At 61.0% G+C, this 24594-nt stretch overlaps 1 protein-coding gene and 1 long non-coding RNA gene across 9 annotated transcripts in view; one reads left to right on the top strand and one right to left on the bottom strand.

The window, feature by feature from the left end:
• Positions 1-511: 511 nt before the first annotated feature.
• IL11RA (interleukin 11 receptor subunit alpha) lies at positions 512-23202 on the bottom strand. Of its 8 annotated transcripts, none has more exons than XM_040540228.1 (13): positions 22837-23202; positions 4922-5021; positions 4556-4616; positions 4200-4366; positions 3957-4071; positions 2969-3001; positions 2473-2636; positions 2189-2352; positions 1950-2091; positions 1527-1622; positions 1296-1408; positions 1031-1113; positions 512-953 (listed from the first exon to the last, which is right to left on the bottom strand). In XM_040540228.1, exons 1-13 carry the CDS (start codon positions 23185-23187, stop codon positions 923-925), a joined length of 1620 nt encoding a protein of 539 aa, XP_040396162.1. In that variant the 5' UTR covers positions 23188-23202; the 3' UTR covers positions 512-922. The 8 variants fall into 8 exon arrangements, with proteins under 8 accessions (XP_040396162.1, XP_040396163.1, XP_040396166.1 ...); XM_040540229.1 differs by having other exon boundaries at positions 1296-1395; XM_040540232.1 differs by lacking the exon at positions 22837-23202 and adding an exon at positions 21369-21520 and having other exon boundaries at positions 1296-1395.
• Positions 21780-24594, top strand: part of LOC121061416 — a 17536-nt gene continuing 14721 nt past the window's right edge. Inside the window, exons 1-2 of the long non-coding RNA XR_005815079.1 lie at positions 21780-22006; positions 23328-23471. This is a non-coding gene — a long non-coding RNA (uncharacterized LOC121061416). The remainder of the gene's footprint in view (positions 22007-23327; positions 23472-24594) is intronic.

Below are 24594 nucleotides of genomic sequence, written 5' to 3'. Positions count from 1 at the left end.
GCATGCCAGAGATGGAGGTGGGCACGTTCCTGGTGGTGCCACCAGCCTCTGCAAAGGGCACAGAGCTGCCCCCCTCCCTGGCACAGACCAGCTTTCATCCCCAGCTCCAGGATACCAGGGTAGGATCCGACCAGAGCCACCTCCCAGCCCTGCCTCACATGGGGACCACGGTGGGATGGATCCTGCCTCGGGCAGCCCCGGGTAACACAGAGCCCCCAGACCCACCCCACGCTGCTGCTGCTTGCTTTTCCCCATCTGGATCTGGTTGGGCATGGAGCCGCTGGCGCCGAGCACCAGGGCTGGGAGGTGCCAACACATGGAAGCGATTACAGGGGCCGGGTCGAGGTGTGAGGAGGGGCCCAAGCAGCACACGCCAAGCAGGGGGCTCTGCAGAGGGTTGTGTCCCTGCTGCAGGACAGGCGAGATGCCCCAGCCACTAGCCTGCATCCTCTGCTGGCATTCAGCAAGGGCTGAGCAGGGCAGGGGGCTCTGGACGAAAGGTGCAAAGGGGTCTTGCCTGGGTAGCGCCAACGCTACCCCATTTATTTGGATCACAGAAGGGGGGTGGGGGTCCCTTCTGCCTTTAGATGGCTGGTGGAGGGGGCTCAGTGATGCCCAGCACCCTTGGGAGCCTGTGCCCATGGTCCCCCTCAAGGTGGCACGGCGCAGCGGCGCGGGGCTGGCTCGGTGCCCCATCCCCATGTGCTCAGCGTGGCTCGTTGCCATAAGTCCGAGGTGTCTCCAGCCGGCTCCTGGTGGGCACGGGCAGCCCAAAGCTCCTGGAAGCACAGCCTCTGTCCTTAGGGTCCATCACGCACCCAAAGGGTGCTGGGGGCAGCGTCTGAGGCTGTGCAGCGTCGGGCCCTTGGTGCCAACAGTGGTGTCACGGTCCGTACGTGGTGAGCGGGTGCACGGAGCGGGGTTAGATGGGGCTCACGGCAGGATTTGGGTCCCTGCAGAGAAAGAGGGAAGGGGGTCAGTGGCACTGCCCTGCCTGAGCCCTTCCCTGTGCACCCGCACTGGCACTCACTCGGCAGAGCCTTCAAGTGGGTGGCAGCAACCAAGAAGTTGTGGGGTTTGGTCTCGTCCTTGCTGTGCTTCCTCATTCGGAGCCTGGGGATGGAGAGGTGGTGGCTGAGGACCCCAAGCAGCCCTCCCTGGGTGCAGGGACTGCTCTGCACCCCTACCCAGCTGGGACCCTAGCACAGGGCTGGGGGACACGGGGTGCCCGTGCTGGGGGATTGGGAGCCAGAGTGGGATGGGGACAGCATTCATGCAGCCAGAACCCCACCTACCAGATGAGGATGGTGATGACGAGAACAGCAGCCAGGATGAAGAAGGCGAAGATCCCAAGGGAGACCAGGATGGCCATCTTCTCCAGAGGGTCGCTGCGGTCTGGGACAGGAAACTGTCACAGCCGAGGGATGCCACTGACCCTGGCACTCGGCGAGGACCCTCCAGCCAGGTTTTGGGACCTGCTCCCACCCCAGTCCCCAGCCTCGCCCACAACCCCCAGCTCTACTCACTGATGGGCTCAGGGTTGGGAGCCTGCGAGGGCTCCTCCGCCAGGCTCTCCAGGCTGGCATCTGTAGTGGTTCCTTCACTCGCCGTGGCGGCTGGGTCTGGGAGGGCAGCAGGGTTGGGAATCAGTCACCCAAAATCATGGGTAGCATTGCAGGATGGAGTAAAGAAGGGTGCCCTTGGGGTCTCGCTGTGAGATGGGGGCCTGGGAGCTCAAGGGTGCCCCTGAGGCCATGGGGCCAGTTTTTGGGTGGTGCATGGCACCAGCTGTCCTGGGGCAACGTGAAGGGACCCCAGGAGCTGGGGCTTGCCCTGGTGACACTCGAGGGAGGGAGGTGACATGGGGAAGGGGCTGCAGAGGGGCAGCCCAGGGTGCTGGAGGGGCTGTGGGAGGGACGGTGCAAGCTGTGAGGACCCCTGCCCTGCACCTCTGACTGGGGTGGCCCGTGCCTCCGCGCTCCACTCGCTCCAGTTCCCCGCGTCCAGGAAATCCTTCGCGCTCACTTGCACCACGTGCTCCAGCCCCGCGAAGGCGTCCGTGATTACCTCGGACAGGTTCACCGTCTCCACCTGCGTAGCGGGAGACGTCGGGTACGTGGACACCCCAAACTCAGGGCCACCATCCCACCCTGGCACCCCTCGCCGTGCCCCCGTGGCCACTGCTTACCACGGACCAGGAGCGGTGGATGACGGGGCGGTACTGGAGCCGAAAGCGGAGCTGGAAGTGGGGCTCCTTGGGCCAGGACGCGGGGTACTTCCAGCTCACGTAGAGCCGCCGCGGGGCCAGGGGGACAGGCTCCACCACCAAGCCCTCTGGAGGGTCCGGCTTAACTGAGCAGGAGGGGACAGGGACACCCTGTTAGGCCGTGTCCCCACCCCCTGTGCTGCACCATGGATGGACGAACGGATGGACAGGGGGACGAATGGACGGACAGGGGGACAGGCACTCACTGATGGCCTGCATGGTGATGTCCAGGAGGCGGAAGCTGGAGCCCAGTGGGTTCACCTCGGTGATGTTCAGCCGGTAGGAGCTCCAGAACTCCGAGCGGTGCACTGTGCAGGTACCGGCACGGGATGGATCCTGCAGGCATGGCCCCACGTGCCCGCTCTTGTTCCTGCCAGACGGGGAGGCGGGGTGGTGACATGTCCCCCCCACCCCAGTTGTACACAGCTCCCTGGTGCTGCTAAGGTGGGGGCACATGGGGAGAACGGCGCACCAGCAGCGAGGAGGCAACCCCTGTTACAGCTTCTGCAGGGTCTGGGCATCTCCTGTCACCCCCAGATCCCCAATATGGCCAAAGGGACCCCCCCATCCCAGCTCCATGGCTTGGGGAGCCTGCTCCTCCATGGGGTTATCGCCTTGCGGACCCCACTGAGGACAGGGGCAGAGCCTTTTGGATGGGGACTGGTCCCCAGGGCACGGGATTGGGGTGGGAGTGAGCCCTACCTCCGCTTCTCTTCTCCCGTCAGTGATTTCTTCCTGCCGAGGAGAGACAGAAAAGCAGACGATGAGGACTGGGGGACAGGAGGCAGCATGATGCCAACCCCATCGTAACCCAGCGTGAGGACACAGGTCTCCACACCGGCCCTGGGGGGGGCTGCTTTGCCACACCCCACTCTCCCCTTGCAGCCCATGGGCACCACGGCACAGGGACTGGAGCTAACGCCATGCCCAGCACTGCCAGCGAGGAGCAGGGGGCTGGGGGTCCCAGGTTAACCAGGATGTACAGGAGGGTCCCCAGTGCCAGAGGACACCCCCTGCCCGCTGCTCTTCGGTGCACAGCGGCAGCAAGCATGCAGGCATGCTAATAAAAGTGGCCCTGGAGGGATGTGGTGTTATTTTCCACTCCCCAGCATCTGGCTTGTGCTCACCCCATGTGCCAGCCCCAAGACCCGCTGCTTTCCGCTGCCAGCTCCACGTGGCTCCGGTTCTGACTACCCTCTCCCCACCGTGCCCACGCACTCACGGGTGCCCAGGGGGGAATCGAGGAGAGCCCTGCTCCCCTCCTGCGCCTGCACGGCTGGCAGCGGGGCCCCGCTCCAGGTTTTACAGGCTCCGGCTGATTTCAAAGCAGCCCCGTAATTTGGCCTGCCATGATAATTAGAAGCAGCGGCAGCACTGTTTCGCCAGCTCCTTTCATCCTGGAGCATGCTGAAGCACTTGGTGGCTTGCAGATGACCCGCTTCTCTTGTCCACCCCCTCTGGCACCAGCAGGGAGGGAGGGAGCCTGTGCTGGACCCCAGCACTGCTCAGGAACCCTGCTTGTGCATGTGCCCTAAAGCACGCTCTGCTCCAAGGAACAGCCTGCTCCTTGGCCACGATGCTCTGGGGCAGGCAGCGAGCCCACGGTGCAGGTTAGAGTGCAGGCGGGATTTGGGGGTTGTGCTTGGGAGGGATCCCAGCTCTCACCCCAAAGCCCGTGCCCTGCCCTCACCTATAGGTGGTGATGTATCTGGTGGGGAGGAAGGTCTCCAGGCTGGAGGTCCAGGAGCAGGAGAAGTTCTCATAGTCGGATGCTCTGCAGGACACAAAGGGGACCCCCGGCAGGTCTGGAGCCCGCGGGGAGGCGACGGTGAGCGAGGGGTCCCCTGCCCTGCAGCACAGCCAGCATGCGGGGACCTGTGCACATCCCCTCTTGGCACCCCCTGGCCACCTAGACCACGGACACACTACTCACACCCCAGCCGCAGGGACACGGTGTGCAGGAGGCTGCCATCCTCGCTGTGGCAGCTGTAGGTCCCTGCAGCAGCCAGGCTGGCGTGCGGCAGCACCAGGGCTCCCTGATGGATGGCCGAGCCCTCCGGCAGCGCCGTGGCCCCCTCTCGTCTCCATTGCACCGGCGAGCTGGGGAGGGGAGAGATGGGGCGTTAGGGGATGGGGACAGAAGGGACACCCCACAAGCTTTGGGGGAGAGCTGATGGGGAGACAGGCACAGCTGGGGATGGAGACGTTGACTTTGCTCCCATGCTGGTGTTTTTTTTTTTTGGAGCCCACCAGTTAAACCACCCCATGGTGTGCACACAAAACACCTACCCGGCGCGGGCACCGGCGCACGACAGGGTCACGTCCGTCCCCACCTGGCCGTACTGCACACCTGGAGGGACACACAGAGGGGTGTCAGCCCCGCGTGCCACCCCTGGGGTCCTGCTGCACGTGGGGAACTGGGAAGGACTGGTCCCAGCTGGGGCTGGGCAGTGGGCAGCTACAGGGGCAGGCTGCCCAGGGGACACCCAATGCTGTGGGGCTGCATTTCGGGAAGGGAAGGCATCTCTAAGGCAGGCGCTTGCACATAACACAACACATAAGGTTGCTTGATCCATGCCCTTTTTGGGGGTGCCCCAGTGTCCTCATGCTGGAAGGGCTGTGCCTTGCTGCAACCGGGGGGCCAGGGGGGCTCACCTTCCTCTCCCCAGCCCTCGGGGACGGCGAGGGAAGCTGACGCCAGGGCTGCTGCGAGGAACACCATCACCCTGCCCAGGCCTCGGGTGGGACTGTGCATCTGGGGGGACAGAGAGGGAAAGGAGAGCGTGTTATCCCAGCGCCAGCACCTGCATCCCTGAGGGACCATGCACCCTGCCCCATCACCTCACCCCCTCCTGTTGGGGACAGCAGGTTGACTGTGACACCCACACTCCTGTCCCCGGTGCAGGCTGCTGAGTCCTCCCCATGCCTGGAGTGGAGACGTGATGTGCAAATACTGGCCAGGAGCTCAGAGCTGCATGGGCTGGAGGGATTGAGGGCTCTTTGCTGTTGCAGCCCTGTGCTGGGAGCCCTGGCTGGCTCCCAGCCCTGCGAGCAAAGCAGGGTGGTCCAGAGCCCTGCACTGGTGCAGCTGGAGCAAAAAGAGATCAGTTCTGGCCTGGTTTTATGCAGCTGGAGGCAGCAATTGGTGCTGAACAGGCTGATGCAGCAGGGGGAGCAGCTCCGCGAGAGCTCAGACTGCACCGAGAGCGGGGATGGCTGCGGCTTCCTTTCACTTCCCATGCGTGGATGGCATTAGGGCTGGTCCATGCAGTCTGTGCCCTCCTGGGCTGTTTGTCATCTCTGTGCCCAGGGAGAACTGTCCGTGGGTGAGAAGTAAGGTGATACTGAGGCAGGGATGTGTGTGCCAGCCACAGACCCGGGTCTGTGTCCTCACCCCGAGGTGCCCATCCCTGTCCATCCCTGCCTCCATCGTCCCGTCCCTATCAGCCAGCATCGCTCCATCTGGGGCAGCCACTGTCATCCCATCCCTTCCAGCCAGCCCTGCCTGGCCCCAACAGGCACAGAGACAGCTGAATTGTGTTTTCCCCAGAGCCCCCCCACACTGCCTGCCCGGTAACAAAGGGCAGGCACTATCGGGCAGGCTGTTTATTCATTCCCATACTATCGGGCACCCCTTATGGTCAGGGGCCAGGGGCTGCAGTAAACTTCCTGCCAGCCCCAGGCACAGGGGCAGGTGCATGCTGCAGCCCTGTGGGTGTAAATCCCTGTCCTGCTGAGTCACCTGGGCTTGAAAGCTCAGAGGGAAATATCCCAGCCCTGGAAAGCTGCCATGGAGCAGCTGGTGGTGTCTGTCCTGCAGGCAGGCGGCCGGTCTCCAGCCCGGCGAGCTGGGGCTGATGCTGCTTCCCCTGTGCTCAGTGAGCTGCTGGTGCCCATGGTTCACACACCGAACCATGAGGGTTGCAAGAAATGAAAGAAATGGGATGATGTGCTAAAACCCAGAGAGGTGGGGAGCTGGGCTCTGGCCTCCCCTGTGCAAGGAGGAAAAGGAACGTGTTGCTCCTGCATCACATCATGGTGCTCCTGCATCACATCATGGTGCTCCTGCATCACATCACAGTGCTCCTGTATCACACCATGATGCCCTTGTATCACACCACGGTGCTCCAGATACCTGCAGGAGCTGCTCTCCACCCTTCTGCGCACGCCAGCCAGGCTCAACTGCAAGTCCCACACATAAATAATTTCATGAGACTGTCATAAGCTTTTCCTACTAAACCACACAGAGAAATGTTCCCAAGAAACATCAGTGAAAAGAGCCCTGCCAAAACTATGCTGGTAACTGATACTAACTGGGAATACTAGGCCTGAAAGTAAAATATTTCAGTGATGGAAAAAAAGACTTAAAATACACTCTAAAAGCAGACACCAAAAATAACTCCAAGCACCACACTGGCCAAAGTTAAGGGATGGTGCTCAGGGGGATCAGGGAGAAGGGAGAGCATGCTAGTGTGGACATAGTTTAAAAATCAAATAATTTCTTCTCCTGTCTGTCCTGCTTCATGAAGTGTGGGCTGTGCAAATGCTGCAGAGGTGAAAGCAGATCTGCCTTGCTGCAGTCCCAGACCAGCCACGGCTTTTTGCCCCCCGGATCCCCTCATTTTTTCCTCAAAACTCAGGAGGGAGGGGGTGCTCCCAGTGACCTGCCTGACCGCTGCCAAAGCCCGGCCGCAGCCGAACATCACAGGACGGGACACGGGGCGGTCCCTCCTGTGCCTGCCTGACGGCCACGCACAAAAGCCCACGGGAGGGGTGGCAGCCACGGCATCGTCCCACCGGGCAGGAGCCGCAGACCGGGGGAAGACCCGGGGACTTTGTGCTCCAACAGTGCTGTGGCGTGGCCAGCGGCCAGCCACTCGGGGCCAGGCAGCCGCTCGGTGCAGGAAGGATGCCCTGGCTTTCTGCGCCCAAAATTCCTCACGGAGGGTAAAATACATGTGAAAATGAATGCCCACACACATGTATGGTCGGGATGTCTTCCTTAGCAGCACTGCTATCTCCCAAACCCCACACAGGCGGAGCCTGGCCCCGCTATGTCTGCACCGGCGGTGACGCACCCGGGGACAGGGAGTCCCGGCACAGTGGCCTGGAGCTGAGCCTGGGCAGAGGGAACAATCGGAGCCTTTCTTCCTCCCCACATGGCTGCTCCCTGCCCGGACGGGGTGACCTCCCCGACCATGGCTGGGTCAGTGGGGACAGCCCAGGGTGAGTGGCTCAGCCCCAGGATGGTGGCAATGTTGGCGTCCCTGCCCTGGCACAGGATGCTCTCATTGCACCCAGGCACCGGCTGAAAATGCAAGGTGCTGTCTTCCACCCCGCACCACCCCGGCCGCCCCTCTGTCCTGCTGGGCATCAGTCCTGGTATGGGATGGTGGGGACATGGCCAGCGGCTGCTGCTTTCCCCCCAGGGCTGCACAGCACCAGTTCCCAGAGCCACGCTGGGAAAAGGCAATGGCTGGGATTGCACGACAGCGAGCAGCGCACTTCGTGACTTTTTAGCCCATCCAAAGATTTTCTGATTGAGGCTTTTGGGGAGCTGTGGGACAAGTCCTGCCGCGAGCCCCATCCTGCAGAAACCATCAGCAGCAGCATCTTAAAATGCTACAAATCAAAATGTCCTGCCCCCCTCCCTCCCCCCCCCCCCAAATCACAGCCACGTGCACCAGCACCGATGCACATGTGGGATGTGACAGTCCCCTCGGCATGGCCGTGCTGTGCCGTGCCCCACAGTGGCCTGGCAGAGCTCGGCGCAGATTCCTGGGGGAGGCCAACTTTCCATTGCACTCACTGCTTTGAAAGACAGTGGTTTTGGTGTTGTTTTTTTTTTTTTTTTTTTTTTTTTTTTTTTTTGCTTTGCTTCATTTGAAGTCACTCTTCAAAGAGGAAGAGACGCACACAGAGCCAGGGGTGGGGCGGGGGGGACACATGCAGACGATACCGCATTGGCAGGAGGGAAACAGAGCTGGGGGCACACACGAGTTGCTCCCCACTGAGTGCACAGACCCACAGTGCCTCCTAACCCCTCCACAGGGTGGTCTGGGGCAGCATCACTGAAATGGAGATGTAGGGGGAGAAAAAAAAAAAACAACACAAGCACTTGGCAGCTCTGCCCACCATGTGCTGGGTGCTTCTGGAGTCACCCACCTGCAAAATGCCACCCTGCAGCAGGCAAGGTGTGACACCAGCCAGCTCCAGTGCCCTGGCTGTGCCATCGTGCTGCGCTCCTGTGCTCGAGCATCCCTGGCCCCGTTGCCCAGCCCCTGCTCTCCACCAGTGCCCGCTGTGGGAAACCGCTCCCGTGGCCAAGGGCGGTGGCGTTTTGAAGCAGCAGGAATGTCCCTCTTTAGCTTGTTTTCCTTCGGGATCAGGCGGGGAGCGCCCCGCTAAACCCCCCTCCTCCTGGCCGTCCTGCAGAAGCACTGTGCCCTGCTCTGAGGAGGCACAGCGTGGCCTGAACCCCTGCCCGTGCTGCTGCCCTGCCCAGAAAGCTGGCAGCATCCCGGTCCCACAGCAAAGCTGGGGCAGGCAGAGGGTAGAATGGTGACCCCCAGTCCTGCACACCCTGACACCGTCTCCTCTCCAGATGCGAGTGAAAGGCTGGAGGTTTTTGTACCCGACAGCACGGCTCGATGTGGAGGGGGCACAAACCTGCGGCACCCACATGGCCCCCACTGCCTCTTGCGTTGCCTTACCAAGCTGGAAGGGGCCGTATCCTGCACCGGGGCTCGCCCTCTGGGAAGCAGCTGTCGTGCCCGCATTTTCAGTGCTTTTTATTTGCATTCATCCTTTGCTTGCTTTTCGCCAAATCTGAGGACAAGGAGAGGCGGAGGCGGGGAGGTACCCGAGGCCCCTGGGGAGCGTGCCTCTGGCACCCACCAAGCCACGGCATGCCTGGTGAAAGCCAAACAATGGGTGCCAATAGGGAGGGAGGGAGGCATGTCCCCCCCCTCCCCTCTTTTTGGAGCCACCAGAGCCATACGCTGCCCCCAGGACTGCTGGCAGTGCCCACAGCACCTCCTCACCCACAGCTCTCCGAGTCCAAGGGTTAACCACTGCTTGCTGTCCCCAGCCCGTGCAGTGCCTTGGGGACCCCAAAAAGTGCTGCTTCCCTTTGCACCTCTTCATGCACACACGCAGCACAGCACCCACTGCGGGAATAACCCCGAACAAACCAGCAAAACCAGCCGCAGACTCTCCCTGGGAGGCTGGTGCAGTCCAGTAACCCCCACTTCAGCTCAAATGCAGGGTTAGAGCCTGCACAACCCAAATGTGGGTTACGCAGCCCAAATGTGGGGCTAACCCCAACACAGCCCAAACGCGGGGTTAAACCCATCGCAGCCCAGGGAAGTGTTCTGCTCCACTCCCACCCCAAATACCCATCTCCATCCAACCCATCACCACCACCCCAAACCCAGCCATGCCCCACTAACCACAGCCCCACCGCTACCCAAACCCGAGCTCCCCGCGCCCGGGGGCCACCCCTTGCACCTCGCTTCTCCGTGGGGCCAGCAGCTACTAACGGGACCCGGTGTTGGGGGACCAGGTGGCCACCCCGTCCCTCGGCATTGCGGCGGCTTCGTTGCGGGACGGCTTCTGCTCTGACCCTGGGAAACTCCCACCCCAGCGCCGCGATTTCCGCCCGGCCCCTCGCCCGCGCCCTCCCCTGCCCCAGCCCGCGGAAGGAGAAGTCTCTGGCTCCCGGCTTGTAACCTGAAGCATCGGCAGGGGCCAAACAGCAAGGGCTCTGTTAGCAGCCAGCAGCCCCCAAGCCCTGCCAGCTGGCAGCCTTTTATTCGGGGGGGGGGGGGGGGGGGGGGGGGGGGGGGGCGAGAGGAGCCCCCAGCACCAGGCTCCCTGCCTCGCCCTAAGTTGCACGCTGGAGAAATTCCTAAAAATAATCTGGCCCTAAAGACAGCTGGCCGGCGGAGGGCAAGGGATGGAGGGGGGTCCCATGGGAGGTGGCTGGGGGGGCTCCATCCCTACTGTGCCTGCAGAGCCTGTGCCAGACCCAAGGGCAGGGGTGGGACCCGCTGGGCTTTTGCTCGCAGAGACCTTGGTGAGCCTGGGATAAGAGCAGGGCAGGAAAGGAGAGGAAAACTCTCTGTCCCAGGAGAGTTTTGGATTTGGGGTGTTTTCCTGAAGCTAGGTGCTGGAGGCTGTGTACAGGCTTGGTTTTGCCGAATCTGCTTTGCTTTTGGATGCTGAAGGGTTTCACCACGCAGTCCAGCCCTCGTGCTGCCCGGCTCTCCCGGGCTGCCATCGGGGGAGGCAGGGGCAGCACAAGGAAGCCACGATGGACCCAGAGGCAAGCGGTGCCTGGCCTTAATTAAAAATCCCCAGAGAGCATGCTGGAGGGGCAGATGCTGGAGCTGCGATTAAGAGCATGTGCATCCACATATGTGTATCTACACGCACATATACGTGAGCATCCCATGCAAGCCCAGCACCTCGGTGCTGGGAAGCTGGTCTGGCTGCTCCAGATGAATTTGAGCCTGGAGCCAGGTGAGAGGGGCCCCGCAGCGCGTCCCTGCCCGGTGCAGCAAGCAGCATGGCCCCATCCCGCCCCGTGCTCAGGGGCTCGCTGGTGTCTGGGAGCAATCGGGCACAGCTCCATTTCCAAGGCACGAAGGCGCTCGGGTCAGCCAAAACGCTGCGGGGCAGCAGGTCCAAAATAAACATTTCGCCGTTACTGCCTGCTTTCAGGAGCTGGTAACGTTTCATTTCAATGGCACACATGCTCCCACAGCTAGCAATTTGCTGTCACTCTTCTGCAAAACAAAATCCCTTTTGGGCTGGAGGAGGATTTCAGGTGTCATTGGGAGCCACCCGGGCAGCCAAATAAAGCCACCACCAAAGGACCATGAATTCTGTGTGCTGTGGCACCTGCATGGGGGGGTGGGACAGCAGCTGCAGACCCTCATGCCCACAAGCTCTTTTTTGCCCCTTTGCTCATGCTGCCACAGCAAAGGTTCCCTGCAGCCACACCAATTCATTGCCACCTCCGCCTGGGACAAGCAGCCACAGCACAGGGCTTACACCAGGAGGTGTAAGAAGAGGAGGCCACCGCCACATTCAGGGGACGGGGGCAGTGAGTTGAGAAGGTTGGAAAAACACCGGCTGGATCGTTTTGTGCAGGGGAAAAAAAAAAAAAAAAAAAAAGTGCTCCTGAAAGATTAAGTGTGAGCGTATCCGAGCAGGGGGGAAAGCAGGGCAAAGTTGTGAGCGTGCTGACACATCTCCTTCCACGATGCTGGAGGGACGCCCCGGCCCTGCTCGGGGACGGCTCTGTTTACAAGCTCCCATTGTCTCCTTTTTTCCTTTTCTTCCCCCCCACCCCGCCCATCCAATGTTATAGTTCAGAGTAAACAAAAGCAAGCAGCCTCTCTCTCCAAACATTTCAACCATCCCAAACTTTCTCCGGAGGGGGGCTGCCCGTGGAATTTTCCTCATCCAAAAGAATTTCGAAATGTTCCCGTTTCAGCCTGCTTTGAATCAAGGCCAGGACGGCTCTGAAATCCTTCGCGAAACGCTCGAGCTGCCCTCTGCGCAGCCCTGGCTCCGGCTGGGGGACCGAGGTCCCTTCAGCAGCCACAGCACCCCAAAAATCCCCACTTGGAGGGGGAACGCCGGCATGTCCCAGCCCGTGCAAACTCCTCTGGCACGGCCCATCACCTGCAGGGAGCCAGCAAGCTCCTGGTGGGGATGGATCCAGCTTTTTATAGTTTAATGATGAAGCACCTCAATTCCCCCAGCAGTTTGCAGCCCGCTCCATGCCAGCTTGGGCAGGGTGAGCAGGAGGGGATGACACACTGTGGTTGGGGCCAGCATCCTTCCTCATGGATGGAGCAGGGACACAGACTCATCCCCTGCACATCCCTGGGAGATGGCACCTGGAGAGGACGAGGAAAGCTCCTCCAGGATGAGCCGTGGTGGTGCCACCCAGCACACGGTCAGGGTGGGCACCCCAGGTGCTTGGCACGGAGTTTTAACCCCAAGAAGAAGAGGTGGGAGCCCAGGGTGGGCAAGTGGAGACCCCCACGAGCTGCCCTCGGCTCTGGCTAGCATGGACGTGCTGTGGGACCTGGCTGTGCTGCTCAGCCCCTCGGCAATGGGGGCACCAGGGTGGCCCCTGCAACAACTGCAGCAAGGAAAGCTGAGCGGGAAAGCCCACCCAAGAAAGGCAACAAAGCGGGGAATCGGAGCGCTAAACAAACACCCGACCTTCAGCCGGGTTGGGATTTGGCTGTCAATGCAAGCCATTGTGGTGGCCTGGCATGTTAATGTCCCCTGCTCGCTTTCCCGAATGGTCCCTGGATGGGTGTCACCGGGTAGGTGGCCCCGCAGCCTGACACACACCGGGGCACGTCGGGGAGCCCCTACACCCTCACCCTGCTGCCATAATCCCCCCGCAGTGGGACACACAGGGGGCTGGGGGGGCTGCAACCCCTCGAAGCACACACATGGAGGGTTGGCACCCGCTCCATCCTCCCCCCGGGTGGGCACAGACCCCAGGTGGGGAGGTACCTCGGCTCCAGGCGGGGTGGGGGTCATTCTGTGAAAGGGGGGTCCCCTGCCAGCTCTGCACCATCTCCCGGGAAGCCTCGCCGGTGCAACGCCGTGCTGCCTTCTCCTCCTGCACTGGGGCTCCTCCATAGTCCCCCCCAAACCCAACCCAGCAGCCCCCTCCCCTATAAAGGGGCCAGGCAGCGGCTGCGTGGGGAGCAGAGCCTCTGGCACAGCAGATGGGGGCTGCAAGGCAAGACTCCCTCAGGTGTGTTTGCCTTGGCCAGGGCTCAACCCCTTCCAATTAGATCTACAGAAAACATATATTAAAAAGGAGGGGGAAAAAATAATACTCTCTCCCGCGCTGGGGCCCTGGGCTTGGCCGGGGTTTCTCGGTCGGCCAAGCGCAGGCGATGCAGGCTCTGCTGGCAGCCGCCCGGGGAGGGAGGGGTGTTTGTGGATATTAAAACGTAGTCGTAAAGAAGAATAAAAGGGCAGCCTTGTTTCGGAACGAGTCTCCGAGGCTTTCCCCTCTCCCGGCATGCTCGGCACCTGGCCGGCTCCACAGCACTGCTCGCGAGCGGCTCTGGGGCAGCCAGCGCGCGGTCACAGCTCCAGCATGTCCTGGGGAGGGCAGGGACAGCAGCCTCCCCTTGGCATCCACCTGGGCCACCCCGTGCCCACCATCAGCTGCCCCACAGACCGGTAGCACCTTGGCACAAGCCCCTTTGCTGATGCTCGAGGAGCGCAGCCAGCCCAGCACCTTTGGGCAGACATAGGTTTCAAAGCACTCGTGCGGCCCGCTGTGTGGGGTTAAAAATGCAGCTTGCCCTTGTCATTAAACCTGCACATCCCATCCCGGTGCTCGCTGCCTGCCCTTTCTCCTGCCCCAAAGTCCTGCTCTGCCCACAGGAAACCTCTTGGTATCGGGTCCCCAGGGGTGAAGGAGAGGCCGGTCAGAGTTTCTGCTTGCACCACCTGGCATCGGGCCTGGCTCCAGCATTTACCAACAGGCAGGTCGGGAAGAAGGAGAGATATGGATGGGGGGTGGCAAGGTTTTACTGCCCCCACCCAGCTCCCTTGGTGCAGATCTGGGAGAGCAGCTGCGGCTGCCAGAGCACAGCAAGGGGCAGCTTCGACCCCACATCCATCCCCAGTGATGGATGCAGTTTCCCTGCAGCATCTCTTCCCCCATGTGCTGGCCTCCCCAACACCATGCCCCACTGCAAAAAGCAGCAGCCAGGCAGTGAAGGAGCAGCCCCAGCCGGGAAGGTGCCCCTATCCCATCCCATCCCCTCCCCACCTGCTCGCCCGGCGCACACCTGGCTTCTTGGCGCAGCCGCTGCCCTCTGCCCCCTCCCCGAGCGGCTCCCGGCCACGTGGCAGCGAGGAGGGGGACGATGGGCTGCGAGCCCAGCAGCCTCCCCCATCCCTCCCTCCTTCCCTCCGCCTTTTCCCTGGCAGCTCCCCAGAACCGCAGGCTCACCGGGCCTCCCATCCCCTCGCCGTGCCGCGGGGACCCCGGGCACACCCCGTCCCCCTCGCCATGGCTCGGCCCCAATGACTAACGCCCTGGGTGCCGCCGGGGCGAGCGGGGCCTGTCCCTTGGCTGTGCTCCCTCCCTGCGGCGGTGAAATCACGTCTGGAGAAAGCACGCGCGGTGCCGGCGGGTCCCCCCCCGCCTCCCCTCCACTGCTCCCCACGAGGCTCCTCGCTCCCTGCCCGCTGGCTGGCTGCCCCGGCTCTGCAAAACCCCACTCCCCGCGGGACCCCACCGGCCCCGCACGCAGCCCGGTGTTGCAGATGGACAGATGGACGCTCCAGACGCACGGCCTGCGAGGGAGCTGGCGGCAGCCCCAGTGGCCTCCTCCGTAGGCGCGTGGGAGGGCGGCGGGGCCGGCAGGCTTCCTGAGCTCGTAAAAATGCTCCCAGGGAGCGGGCAGCAACCTCTGGCCTCCCTCTAACCTTCCTAACAGCAGCACAGCCCCTTCAGAGCTGGGGGGGGATGGTGAGGGACAGGCCACCTCCGCTAGCCACCGGCCCCAGCCGGCACGTGGCACGTGGGTGACTAATTTGGCTCTTTAAACGCCTCCGCAGCACGGGAGTGTGGCTCCGGGTTAGGGTTTAATTATCTTCCTCTGCTGCCCGCGCTGTCTTCTTGCTGTAACGCTGCAGGGACCACGGGGATGGCGTCCCTGCCACTGGTACGGCTGGCACCGACCAGGTCCCCCTTGGTGCCAGGGATCTGGTTGGGAACGTGCCGAGGCTGCAGCTCGGGGCTATAAAAAGCACCGCTGTGGTATGCAGCACGCCGCTTCGGGGAGGGGAGGGAAAAAAATAAAAATAAAATCAGGTGCCGGATGAGTCAGGGAGTGACAGCACGCACTTCTGGGTCAGGACTGGCCCCGGCGCAGCGCGCGTTCTTCCCTTCCTCCCCGCTTCCCAGCCAGGAGCCTGGAGACGTCCCAGCGTGGCCGGGGAGCACAGAGCTGAGATTTGGCGAGGCCCCGAGGGTGGAGGACAGCAGCAAGGCTGGGACAGCAGAGGAAGGATGGGGGACGACTGGCACCTCCTGCCAGCACCACAGCCTCCCCTTGCCCGGCCCAACGACACTGGATTTGTGCACCCAGCCTCCTGGCAGCTCTCCCCCGGCAGCTGGCTTTGGGCAGCGCTCGGTGTTTGTCCGGAGGATTAACCGTGCCCTGCTTTACAGCCAGAGGTTCCCATCCCCATGTGATGGCAGGGCCGGTGCAGCCATGGCAAGAGCGGGCACCCTGCTGTGACTCCAGCACCCACAGGCACCCCAAGGGGGACCTCACCTGGAGACAGCAAAAGCCAGGGGAAAACACATCCAAAGGGAGCTCCCCGCCCCAGGACATGCAATGTTTGCACAAGCCTGAGCGGGGGAAGGTCAGATTAATTTTAAACCTGAATAAACAAGGGGAGAAGGCAATGCCAGAGCTCACCCTTCCCTGCGGCTCCTTGCATCCCTGCCAGTAGGGATGCATCCAAGCACGGCTGCGTCCAGCCCGGGGCTCAGCCCCGGGACTCGGCCCAGCCCCAGGGACCACGGGGACAGCCCCACGCTGTCCCAAATCCTCCCCTGCCGCGGGGCCTCCCCAACTTCGAGGAGCTCCCGGCTGAGTCAGTGCTGGCAACGGGACGGGTGACAGCGCAGCGGCTCCTGCTCTCCATCCCAAAACCCCTCCAGCCACAGCACCGGCTGCCCAACCCGGCTCCCACAGGGATGCCCCCCATTCCATGCCACCCCATCCTGCTGGGGACGGCTGCAGGGCTCAGCTGCTCCCCCGCCAAGCACCCCAGCTCTGCCTCTGGGGAAATAACCAGGAGAAGAAAAAAATAAAATATTGTTTGTGGGTCAAGAGGAGAACGGAAAAAAAAAAAAAGTTTGCATTTTTCGTGCCAAAAGGAAAATGAAAACCAAAACATTTTGTTCTAAATGATAGGCCTTGTTTAGTTTTCAGTGGTTTTACTTTTTTAAAATGGTTCAAATTAAATCGAGCTAAAATTGGCTTCCAAACATTACCTTGGGGTGGGGAATCAAATCAAATCAAAATCAAAACGTCTCATTTGGAAAATGTCAGAGCGAAACGCCGTGGCTTTTCCAGCCCGGCGAGAGCCGAAGCCAGGCGCTGAACCCAGCCTCAATTCACAACGTGTGCTGGCCTCCCAAAAACTGTCTTTATTTTTTTTTTTTATTATTATTATTATTTTTTTCTCCAGCAAACGAAGCAGCTGCCCGCCGTAACCCCTGCTGGCTGTGCCAGTGGGCGGCTGCCAGCGCCGGTGCTCCCGGTGCGTGGCTCCCAGCGGGGACGTCCCCGCACCCTGCCGATGCACGGACGGAGCCTGCTGCAGCCTTGCACCCGAGTCTGACCCAAGCTGCTCTTTAAAACTTCTGTTTAAATGTCTTTTCTATTAGGTCAGCATTCCTCCTTCGCGCAGGGAAGGTGGTTACGGGCTGCAGTCCGGCACACAGGCTCCTCAGTGCCGGCTGCTGGCGCTCTGTCAGCGAGCAGCCTGCCCACGCGATTAAATTACCAAGAAAAATGGATCGTTTCTCCAAGCATTAGGTGCGTTAACCTCTCTCGTGGTGGCGAGGCCCGCTACAGGCGAGCTGTTAATTGGAAATTCATAGAGCTGGCCGCAAAAGTTTCCTTCGGCTCCACTCCGCCCTGCCCTTGTTGAGACGAGGGATGGTGGGGAGGATTTTGCTGCCCTCCCTGAAACACCGGGGAAAGTAAGTGAGGAAAAACCCTCAGGGACCTTTCCGGGCAAATACACAGCTGGCATGGTCCAGCTCCAGACCTGCTCACTGCTAACCCCAGGTCCAGCGTGTGCCACCCCCATGATGGGGACATCAGCTGGGGATACTGTCCCAGCACCTTTTCCAGCTGCACCCCAGAGGACAAAAATAGATGCTACCTGCCCCACAGACCTTGCTTACATCCTTTGCCCATCCCAGGCACAGCGTGAGCACTGCTAGTTATTTAAAAATCTCCATCCCAGCTCAAACAGCACCTCAACATTCTCCTCCTGGGCTGCTTTGAGGCCAAACCTCCACACCTCACTGGCCAAGCAGAGCCCTTGGAGGCATTTTCAGAGCAAACTGCCCCGCAGTCGGAGTTGCAGGGATCCCAGTGCTTATCTGCAGCCTCCAGGGAGGGTTTGCAGCAGACCAAGAGCTTTGTCAACAGGATGCTCAGGGAGCCTGTCACCTCCTGAGTTCACGCCCGGAGCCGCTGCGAGGGGCCGCATCCTGCTCCCGGCATGCACCCTGTACTGCGGGGAGCTCCAGGGAGGGGCAATGCAGCAGCCAGGGAGTCCCACGCAGCCACGCTGCTTTTGGGTGCTGTGGGTGCAAGGACAATGGGCACAGCTCAGGCTGGAGATGGGGAAGAGAGCAGGGTACAGCATCGGGGATGGCTGAGGGAAAAGGGACGCTTCCCCGGTGCTGTCACATTCCAGCCATAATGCTGTAAAACTCAAACCCGGGATGGGGCTGAGCAGCCTCGGTGGAGCTGCAAAACAGCCTCCTGGGAGCCTCACAGTAGCTATAAATCAAAAGCAGCCCAAGGGCAGCCGAATCCCCCAGGGTTGCATGTTGGCCCTCGCAAGCCGAGGATGGAGCAACAGCTGGTCCAGCCCACCAGCTCCTCCTAACACTTCACCTCAGGCAAAACTCATGGAAAGCGAAGGAAAGACTCCCGTGGACTTCCCCAGGGATTCAGGGCCTGTCCCAGCTCTGCACGAAAGTCTGGGGAGATGCCAGCTGGCCCGGGCACCGTGCGTGACAGTGGCTTTCGCAAAGCGAAGCAGGGACACCGCAGCTGAGCCAGCCCTGGGGGACCTTTGCAGGGCCATTTCGGCACAGCTGTCGGGAGCTGCAGCCCCTCTGTTGCAACCCTGGCATGGCGCTGGGCGATGCTCTGGCACAGCCACCCACCACCACCCCGTGCAGCAGCCCGCTGTGTCTCCCTCAACGTCACCAAGGCCCTTTTGTGTTTTTTGTTGTTGTTGTTGTTTTTTTCTTTTTCCCTGCTACTTTTGCAGGAAGGCGCGGTCTGAATCACGCCTTTCACGGCATTATTGAATTCAGGAGGCATTGGTGCCTGCACCAACTTTCATCAAAGAGGGACTGGCGAGATCCCAGCTCCAGCTATCGGTCTGGCCAGGATGAAGCGCGCGGGGTTTCGGTCCCAAAGGAAAGGGATGGTGAAAGCACAGGAAAGGCGAAGGAAACAGCTGAACCGGCACCACCATGCCAGCCCTGCTGGGCACAGGGACTTGCTCTGCACGGAGCCACCACCTCTCACGTGCTCTGTGAGCAAATCCAAACCCGCGTGCCAAAATCAAGCACTCGCCTCTAGGGCTGCCCACAGGATGCTACGTGGCATCCCCTACACGGGATGAGACCCGGGGGCAATCCCTTTCTCTGGGCCCCCAGGAAGACCCCCCATGATGGTTGCAGAGCCGATGCCACCTGGCCACGCTCCCAAAAACGGTGCCAAGCCAGCTCTGGGCCCCTCTGTGCCCCAGCATGGCAGGGAGCTCTGCTGGCTCATGGCTTCTGTCACTTGGTACGACTCCAGCATCATTGTTTTAACCAAGCTCACCATCCCTTGTTTTCACTTTAGGAGCTCGGGTAAAATAGAAAATGCCCAAATGACCCTCTTTCCACCATCAGGATTTCATTAGATGAATGAGCCCTAAACTTTTCCACCCCTCCCTATAAGGAAATCTCTGCAGGGCCGTAACCATTTTTATTATGCTGTTTCTATTTCTGCCCTCTCTGTATTGAGAGGAGGGGACCAGAGCCCAGCAGCCGCCGGGGAGCCCTGGAGTGATTTCCAAAACCCCACTAAATGCTTTCAGCATCAGCCCCTCTCCCCACAGCCAAGCATTTCACTCACACTTTTGCACAGTGCAACAAACGTTTCCACCAAGTTGTCTGCGGCGAGGTCTGCATGGTCTTCCCGAGTGGCTACAGACCAACAAAAACCTGAGGACTTGCACGATTTTTCTGATCCCTGCTTACAGCGGGTGTTTTCTCACGCTGCTCGATGCATGATCTTACCTGAGGTTCCCCCAGCTGTCGCCACCCGCATGGTTCAGCCCCGCATCTGACTGCGCCAGCTCTCACCCGAGGTCCATCCAGCCCGGCTGCCATCTCTGAAAGCATCTTCAGAAATCGTGTGCGAGCAGATGTGGCCTCCCCCCAGCCAGACCCTCCAGCAAACCCTTCCGAAATCCCTCGTAAGCTTTTTCAGCAGTGACTGATCCCTTCTGGCCCGAGTCCAGGCTCCGCTGGTCAGATGTGACCACAGCACAAATCCCGCTAAGACAGAGGTGAATCAGGTCCTGCCGTGCCGTTCGCCTTCTTGCTCCTCTTCTCCCAGACCCCAAACACCAGATGCAGCAGAGAGGAGGAGACATTTGCGCTTTTTTTTCCCCATGTCTGAGACTCATACCCTGGAAAGGAGGCAGGATCGCACCCCTCGGCCCTGCTCACTCGTCCTTCCTCCCTCCAGCCGGTGCCTCTGAGCAGTGCCGCCTGCAGCAGAGCCCGACGCACGCTTTAGGGGTTGCGGGTGCTGGGACAGCACAGCAGAGCCCAAAGCTCACCCCGTTCTGTGGCCGTGCCAGGGCTGCCTAAGTGACAGGGTGACTCAGACACTTGGGAAGCAGCCAGGCTCGAGAGATAATTCCTATTAACACGCAGATCTCTGAGACAACAAACCTGCTTCTAATTTCTAGAGGAATTTTTCTTTTTTCCACGGAGACAGTCCATGGGAATGTGACTGTTAGAGAACACGAGCAAGCCATGACTGTAAGACATCACCTCCCTTTCCCACCTTTGCAGCCTGGAAGGGAGGATGCACTGGAGAACATCACTGGGAGCCGTGGAGATTTGCTGCTAAGAACTTGGGCCACGGGGTCACTAAATCCCTGTCCGGAGAGACTTGGTGATTTTCACACATGAGATGCTTTCGTAACCACAGGAACACTTAGAAAAACCAAAAACTCTCTAAACATCCCAGCGAGTCACCCCAGATATCCCAGGGCTAATTCCTGATGCTGGGTTTGCATCAGCATCCCGAATGCCAGCGAGGCCCCATCGCTCCGCCTGGGGGGAAGAGCGCCCAGCTGAGCCAAGCTCCTTCCTCGGCTGCGGCTTCGGCATGGGCAGAGCCACCCTGTCCCACGACTGAACAAGAGGAGAGGAAACAAAAAGGGGGAAAGTGCCCAAATTTTCCTACGGATGCTGTGCGGGAGGGAAGCAGAGCCACGAGCCGGCTGGCACCTGCCCCTCCTCCGGGAAGCATCTTGCAAGGGGTTTTCCTTTCCTTTTTCCTTCACAGCAAAACCCACAGGGAAAGCATGAAAGCACCGTACATGCGCAGGCACATCGCCAGGCTGGGCTCTGTGCATGCTCTGCCCAAAACCCCAGCACACATCTCCAGCGAGATGTTTACAGCCCACTGGTCCCTGCACTCAGGCCAGCCGCCCTCCTGAATCCTGAGGCTCTGCCGTGATGCTGGATGAAAAAAAAGTAAGCACCTTGCATCACCAGCCTCGCCAAGGGACTGTGGCCGTCCCCCAGCCGAGGACGGATGGCGTGAGCCAGAGATGGAGAGAGAGGAAGATCAAGACAGCCCAGAGCTGATCTGACATGAGGAGACAAGAATCTCTTGGCTTGCTCAGCCTAACAAAATAATGAAGATGCTATAAATACAGCGGGGTAAACACCGGAGAGGGAGAAGAGGTCTTGAACTAAAAGCACAATGTTGGCACAAAGCCACGTGGGAATAAACTATCCAGGAATATAATCGGGCAGGAAATCAGAAGGAGGTTTAGCCCTGCATGAGCAGGAAGAGCCTGGAGTCGCCTTTGAACATGACCAGAGCAGAAAGAAAGGGCTTGAACCAAGAGCTTGTGACAGGTGAGGATGTCACACTCCATCCCTGGCCACCTGGGTTTTCCCGCTAACGTTTAGGATGGTCCAGGTGAGGTGAGGGAGAAAGGGAGAGGGCAGGGCTGGGTGGCACTTGGGTACCTGCAGACTGGGGGACGCAGCAGCTTCTGATAAACCCTGCAACCACAAAAGGGAACCGGCGCTGCTTCCAAGCTGAAGACGGCAGGGAGACTCGCGGCGCTGTGAGTCATTCATTCATCCCTCATAAACAGGGCCTGCGCCCGGCCAAGCATCCTCCTCCCCCCGGCTGCCGTGACAGCCAGCCCAGAGACTTCTCCAGGACGGGGAAAAAATGGCTTATCAGATATGATGAAGTTTTCCCTTCCCCGTGAGGCTCCTAAAAGACCGAAGCAGCTCGCAGAGCAGGAGGCAGGGCGAACCCTGAGCCGTTCTTCTCCACGGAGCAGAGGGCACATGGGTGCTACAGGGTGAGGGACACGGTGACCACGTCCCACCCCATTCCCATCCCGAGGAGGAGCCCTGCAGACCCGGCTTCCACCAGCAAGCGGCCCTACACGGGGCTCGTGTGCCCCACATGGGGCTGGGATGCCATGGGCTCCGTGCAGCTCCGAGCGTAACCCAGACCGTGACCTGCCCTCACACAGATGCCGGCGGAGTGCAAACACCCCACCTCCTCCGACAAACACCGCCGTCAGACGTGGCTGCAGCCATGCAGGAGCGGGCACCTCCTGGCACCCCCTCGGCCACTGACGCCGCAGGTTTCTCGCCGTGGAGATCAGATTAAAGAAAAATGAGGTTCTCGAAGCGGCGTCACGGAAGGGGCTGGGATTGCAGACAGCAAAATCCAAGTGAAACTCGGCCCCAAAGCCCCCTTTCGCACACTTTGCCAACTTGCTGCCAGAACTCAGGGGGGACCCGGGGAGGGGACGTGGCCGGGGTTGGGGGTGACACGGCCAGCGTGTGAGGGTGGCACCAGGGCTGGGCACCCACAGGGGCTGCCAGGGGGCTGAGGAGCAGTGATTGAGACGGCGGCCAAGGGCAAGGAGGGACAAGGCAGGCAGAGCCCTTGCGGTGCCTGCGCATGGGAAAGCGCCTCTCTCCGCGCCTCTCCTAATTGAGAGCAGCTTTTCCCTCCCCCGACCCCCCAGGAGAAGACAGGGCCCTGCCAGGGGGACCGTCGGCTTGCCTGGTATTGTTCGAGCCTTCCTCCAGAAAACTCTCCCCGGAGCTGAGGAGAGCGGAGAGGGGGCGGCAGAAATCTGCGGATGATGGGGAAGGGGCTCAAAGCTTGCACTCCCCGACCTCTTTCCACCCCCCGAGCATCTGAGGCGTGCTGAGCCGGGAAGGGCAGCAGCACCGGGTACCCCCATAGGCAGGCAGGAGGGGGGTCGTGGGGGTGTGCTACTTTCCCCCGTACCTCCGCGGCAAGCGGCAAACCACCGGGATACACCGGCGCCGGGAGCCTGCCCGCAGCCGGGCGCCCCTCACCGCGGCGTCGGGGCGGCGGCGAGGAGTCGGGATATAAGGGGAGGGGAAAAAAGAGGGGATGTGTGTGGGGGGGGATGTGCCGATGGGGGGGGTGTCCTACCTTCCTGCGCTCCTCCGCGGCTATGTGTCCATGGTGCTCGGCGGGCCGGGACCGGGACCGGGACCGGGACCGGGACCGGGACCGGGACGAGTGGCACCGGCGGCGGGGAGCCCGCTGCGGGCTGCTCGGGGCGGCAGCGGGCGGTCCGGTCCCGCCGCCGCCGCTGCACAATTGGAGCAGGGCGCTGCCAATCCTCCGCCGCCTCTCCGGGACGCTTCCTGTGCCTGCGATCCGCACCCGGCTCCCGCACCGGCTCCCGCAGCTCCGCACCCCCCGGGCGCACCGCTCGTCCCCCGGCCCCCGATGCGCAGCTCGCCCCCGGGCACCTCCGGGGGCAGCGCCCTCCGGCATCCCGGCGGGGGTCGGGGCTGAAGGAAAGGGTTTTTACCTCCTCACGGCTTTCAGGGAGCATTTGCATTCCCCTTTTTTCACAAAGCCTTATTTGCTTTTCCGTTGGATTTGTTTTTATATTTATTTTTTGATTTCATCAGGGTGAAAATTTTCGGGAGGAAGGAGCATATTGAAACTCTTCAATGGGAAAGCACCTGGTGAAAACCCACTGGGGACTTCCCCTCCCCTGGCTCCCAGGGACAAGTATGGTCTGGGGTCCCCCTGGGAAGGGATGGAGACCCCAGGTGAGGACATTGAGGCCGCAGGTTTCCTTCTGCCTGGGCACGGTGCCAGTGCTGAGATAAGAGCCACGTGCCTGGGTGCGTACAGCACCCTTGCAGCGTGACTCCAGCAATTCTGCAATAACAGACCTCTCTGCAGCCCATCAGGGATAAATGGGGTGCTTCCACATCGCAGCCAACCTCTGCAACCCTGCAATAACAAACTGATCCTCACCCGCATCCTCACATACCTCTGCAACCACACAACAGCACCCAGCTACCTCCTCGTGCTCTGCGCCCCACAATAACAAACGCCTGAGTCATCTCACCTCCCGCATAACCCTGCAGTAACAAACTGGTGTTTTCCTTCACCCCAGCCCTCCCATGCAACCCTACAATAACACAGCGCCCCGGGGCCGGCGCACGCTGCCATCGTTGCAGCAGCAGCGCTGGCGCAGGCAGCGTTCCTGGGAAGTGGTGTAACCAGCAGGGAAACCCCTCCCTGTCTGGAGTCTCCTCTGCCTCCTGCCCTGGGGTGTTAAGAAATTCGATGAGCGGGATATGGGGTGTTAAGGAATTCAATGAGTAGGATATAGGGTGTTATAGAATTTGTTGAGCGGGATCTGATGGGCAAACCAACCTGTCCCTTGGGGTGGCAGGGCTGGGGGATGATGGATCCCTACCCCTTGGCAGTGCCTGTGCTGCCATACGGGTTGGAGAAGTGAGAGCTTTGCTGCTATTTGCAATCACAGTGGTTTCCCCTGTCCGAAAAGGGGATGGCTGTCGTGCTCCTGGGGCTTTGGGAGAGGTGGGGCGAGATATGTGGCCGCACTGTGGGTACGCGCTCAGCTGTGGTTGAGGCTTGGTGCCCACTTCGCGCTAGGAATGGCCCTGCTCGGCACATCTGCTCGTGGCCTGGGCTGCCGCCTCGCCAGCCACATGTGGCCGGATCTGTCCCGCCCGTGCTACAGGAGCTGGGGTCCTGCCAGGGCTGGGGATGTCCCTCTCCGAGCCGGCACCGTGGCCTCTCAGGTGCTTTGCAGGAGTGGTCTGACCCCACCAGCCTGCTCACATCTGCCCTGAGCCAGCAGTTCACATGGATTTGGGGAGCCTGGGGATGTAGGGGGGCTGCTTCTGGGCAGGGAGA

This window comes from Cygnus olor, chromosome Z (genome assembly GCF_009769625.2).
Source record: "Cygnus olor isolate bCygOlo1 chromosome Z, bCygOlo1.pri.v2, whole genome shotgun sequence".
Taxonomy (NCBI): Eukaryota; Metazoa; Chordata; class Aves; order Anseriformes; family Anatidae; genus Cygnus; species Cygnus olor.
Note: the sequence above shows the minus strand (reverse complement) of the source record. Positions and strands in the feature narration are given on the sequence as shown.